General features: G+C 49.9%; 2 protein-coding genes across 2 annotated transcripts in view; one reads left to right on the plus strand and one right to left on the minus strand.

Annotated features, from left to right (window-relative positions):
• LOC107684191 (protein Hook homolog 3-like) overlaps window positions 1-3973 on the minus strand; it is a 17756-nt gene that overhangs the window by 3179 nt on the left and 10604 nt on the right. Inside the window, exons 11-13 of the mRNA XM_016480401.1 lie at window positions 746-830; window positions 557-626; window positions 123-263 (exon numbers count right to left, since the gene is read on the minus strand). Of these exons, the coding sequence (XP_016335887.1) occupies window positions 123-263; window positions 557-626; window positions 746-830 (296 nt within the window). The remainder of the gene's footprint in view (window positions 1-122; window positions 264-556; window positions 627-745; window positions 831-3973) is intronic.
• The window catches only part of LOC107684192 (E3 ubiquitin-protein ligase RNF170-like), a 21770-nt gene that overhangs the window by 199 nt on the left and 17598 nt on the right, over window positions 1-3973 (plus strand). The gene's annotated exons all lie outside the window — the stretch shown is intronic.

The raw sequence follows: 3973 nt of genomic DNA on the forward strand, positions 1-3973 counted from the left end.
TGTGTGTCTGTCTGTGTGTGTCTGTCTTTGTGTGTGTGTCTGTGTGTGTCTGTCTTTGTGTGTGTGTCTGTGTGTGTCTGTGTTTGGGTGTGTGTGTGTCTGTGTGTGTGTGTGTGTGTGACCTGTTCTCTGTCTCCAGATCGTTCTTCCTGCTGTTAGCGTCCTCCAGTAAACTCTGCAGCAGAGCGATCTGTTCGTTATCTGATCCCTCCTGAGCCAGTTTCAGCATCTTATTCTCATGCTGCAGGCGAATCAGACGCTCCCTGAGAGACATGAAAAGACAACACTAGTCAGGACAAGAACAGGAGCTCACTAGACCATGATAACCTCAGCAGTCAGACATCTAACAAAGCTCAAAGCTCTTTCTGGATCCCTGAACTGATTTACAACGCTGCTGTTTGTTGGGCAGCGTGACCAGAGTTACAAAGCTATAAAACAGAACACAGATCCGGTCTGAGCTGCTGGAGCCTTTCATGGACGTCACAGAGATCTGAGTGTGTGTGTGTGTGTGTGTGTTTAGTGTTCATGCGGCTTCATGTTACTGTATTTCACCTACCTAAACTCTGGTGTGACGATTTCTGCAGACAGCAAGTCAGACGGCTCGTTACTGCTGAGCGGCACTAAACCTAATGAAACACTTCTGATCAGCACATATCAACCCATCATATACATAAACAAACATAAAGAATTAAAAACAAACATAGGCTGTAAGAATGAGACACTGTATGGAGTTTGAAGCAGTCACCTGACGTCAGCTGAGACTCTTGAGCTTTAACACACCTCAGCTCCTCAATAGTCTCCTTCAGAGAGTCTCGCTCTGTCCTCAAGCGCTACACACACACACACACACACACACATACAGGTTCATGTCATCAGCTTCATCCTTATAACACTCTTTGTACGGTTTTCTCTGCATGCAGCTCAGATGTAAATACTTTGGCAATACGAGTCTACAATTATACTCTGCTAGTAAAGAACATTCAAAACTTGACAAATCGAAGCCTAGATCTGTTTTATTTAGAAGCTCTTCTGTTCAGTCATTTACTGATAAACAGGACTGTTTTGTGTGAGAGTGTGTGTGTGTGCGCTTGTGTGTGTGTGCGCGAGCTTGTGTGTGCGCTTGTGCAAGTGTGTGTGTGCACATGTGCGAGTGTGTGTGTGTGCACGCTTGTGTGAGTGTGTGTATGTGTGAGCGCTAGTGCGAGTGTGTATGTGTGCGCGCTTGTGCGAGTGTATGTGTGTGCGCGCTTGTGCGAGTGTGTGCATCTGTTTTATTTAGAAGCTCTTCTGTTCAGTCATTCACTGATAAACAGGACTGTTTTGTGTGAGAGTGTGTGTGTAGTGTGAGCGCTTATGTGAGTGTGTGCGCGCTTGTGCGAGTGTGTGTATGCGAGCTTGTGTGTGCGCTTGTGCAAGTGTGTGTGTGCACGTGCGAGTGTGTGTGTGTGCACGCTTGTGTGAGTGTGTGTATGTGTGAGCGCTAGTGCGAGTGTGTATGTGTGCGCGCTTGTGCGAGTGTATGTGTGTGCGCGCTTGTGCGAGTGTGTGCATGTGTGAGCGCTTGTGCGAGTGTGTGCATGTCTGTTTTATTTAGAAGCTCTTCTGTTCAGTCATTTACTGATAAACAGGACTGTTTTGTGTGAGAGTGTGTGTGTGTGCGCTTGTGTGTGTGTGCGCGAGCTTGTGTGTGCGCTTGTGCAAGTGTGTGTGTGCACATGTGCGAGTGTGTGTGTGTGCACGCTTGTGTGAGTGTGTGTATGTGTGAGCGCTAGTGCAAGTGTGTATGTGTGCGCAGGTGCGAGTGTGTGTGTGCGCGTTTGTGCGAGTGTATGTGTGCGCGCGCTTGTGCGAGTGTGAGCGCTTGTGCGAGTGTGTGTGCGCACTTGTGTGTGAGCGCTTATGCGAGTGTGTGTATGTGTGAGCGCTTGTGCGAGTGTGTGCATGTGTGAGGGCTTGTGCGAGTGTGTGCATGTGTGAGCGCTTGTGCGAGTGTGTGTTTGAGCGCTTGTGCGAGTGTGTGTATGCGTGTGCACGCTTGTGCAAGTGTTTGTGTGTTTGAGCGCTTGTGCGAGTGTGTGTCTGTGTGTGCACGCTTGTGCGAGTGTTTGTGTGTATGTGCACGCTTATGCGAGTTTGAGCGCTTGTGCGTGCGCGTTTGTGCGAGTGTGTGCACGCTTGTGCGAGTGTGTGCATGTGTGAGCGCTTGTGCGAGTGTGTGTATGTCTGAGCGCTTGTGCGAGTGTGTGCACGCTTGTGCGAGTGTGTGTGTGCGCACGCTTGTGCGAGTGTTTGTGTGTGTGCACACTTGCGTGAGTGTGTGTGCACACTTGTGCGAGTTTGAGCGCTTGTGCGAGTGTGTGTGCGCACTTGTGTGTGTGCACGCTTGTGCGAGTGTGTGTATGTGTGAGCGCTTGTGCGAGTGTGTGTGCGCTTGTGCGAGTGAGTGTATGTGTGAGCGCTTGTGCGAGTGTGTATGTTTGTGTGTGAGCGCTTGTGCGAGTGTATGTGTGAGCGCTTGTGCGAGTGTCTGTATGTGTGAGCGCTTGTGCGAGTGTGTATGTTTGTGTGTGAGCGCTTGTGCGAGTGTATGTGTGAGCGCTTGTGCGAGTGTCTGTATGTGTGAGCGCTTGTGCGAGTGTGTATGTTTGTGTGTGAGCGCTTGTGCGAGTGTGTGTGTTTGTGTGTGAGTGCTTGTGCGAGTGAGTGTATGTGTGAGCGCTTGTGCGAGTGTGTATGTTTGTGTGTGAGCGCTTGTGCGAGTGTATGTGTGAGCGCTTGTGCGAGTGTCTGTATGTGTGAGCGCTTGTGCGAGTGTGTATGTTTGTGTGTGAGCGCTTGTGCGAGTGTATGTGTGAGCGCTTGTGCGAGTGTCTGTATGTGTGAGCGCTTGTGCGAGTGTGTATGTTTGTGTGTGAGCGCTTGTGTGAGTGTTTGTGTTTGAGCGCTTGTGCGAGTGTGTGTATGTGTGTGCGCGCTTGTGCAAGTGTTTGTGTGTGTTTGAGGGCTTGTGCGAGTGTTTGTGTGTGTTTGAGGGCTTGTGCGAGTGTGTGTATGTTTGAGCACTTGTGCGAGTGTGTGTATGTGTTTGAGCGCTTGTGCTAGTGTGTGTGCACGCTTGTGCGAGTGTGTGCACACTTGTGTGAGCGCTAGTGCAAGTGTATGTGTGAGTGCTTGTGCGTGTATGGTTGTGTGTGTGCACTTGTGCGAGTGTGTGTATGTTTGTGTGTGTGCACTTGTGCGAGTGTGTGTGTGTTTGTGCACTTGTGCGAGTGCGTGTATGTTTGTGGAGTGTGTGTGTGTGCACGCTTGTGTGAGTGTGTGTGTGCATGCTTGTGCGAGTGTTTGAGCGCTTGTGCGAGTGTGTGTGCACGCTTGTGCGAGTGTGTGTGTTTGAGCGTTTGTGCGAGTGTGTGTATGTGTTTGAGCGAGTGTATGTGTGAGTGCTTGTGCGAATGTTTGTGTGTGTGCACTTGTGCGAGTGTGTGTATGTGCGTGCACGCTAGTGCAAGTGTATGTGTGAGTGCTTGTGCACTTGTGCGAGTGGGTGTATGTGTGTGTGTGTTTGTGCACTTGTGCGAGTATGTTTGTGTGTGTGCACTTGTGCGAGAGTGTGTATGTGTGTGTGTTTGTTTTGTCATTGAGGCTCTACACTGCATGCATGGATTAAAAGTTTGTGTGTGTGTGCACTTGTGCGAGTGTGTGTATGTGTGTGTGTTTGGGCACTTGTGCGAGTGTGTGTATGTTTGTGTGTGCACTTGTGCGAGTGCGTGTATGTGTGTGTGTTTGTGCACTTGTGCGAGTGCGTGTATGTTTGTGTGTGTGTGTTTGTGCGAGTGTGTGTATGTGTGTGTTTGTGCACTTGTGCGAGTGTGTGTATGTTTGTGTGTGTGCACTTGTGCGAGTGTGTGTGTGTGCACGCTTGTGTGAGTGTGTGTGTGCATGCTTGTGCGAGTTTTGGCCCGTCTCCACTCCT

Source organism: Sinocyclocheilus anshuiensis, unplaced genomic scaffold (genome assembly GCF_001515605.1).
Source record: "Sinocyclocheilus anshuiensis isolate Anshui unplaced genomic scaffold, SAMN03320099.WGS_v1.1 scaffold3980, whole genome shotgun sequence".
In the NCBI taxonomy this organism is placed as follows: domain Eukaryota; kingdom Metazoa; phylum Chordata; class Actinopteri; order Cypriniformes; family Cyprinidae; genus Sinocyclocheilus; species Sinocyclocheilus anshuiensis.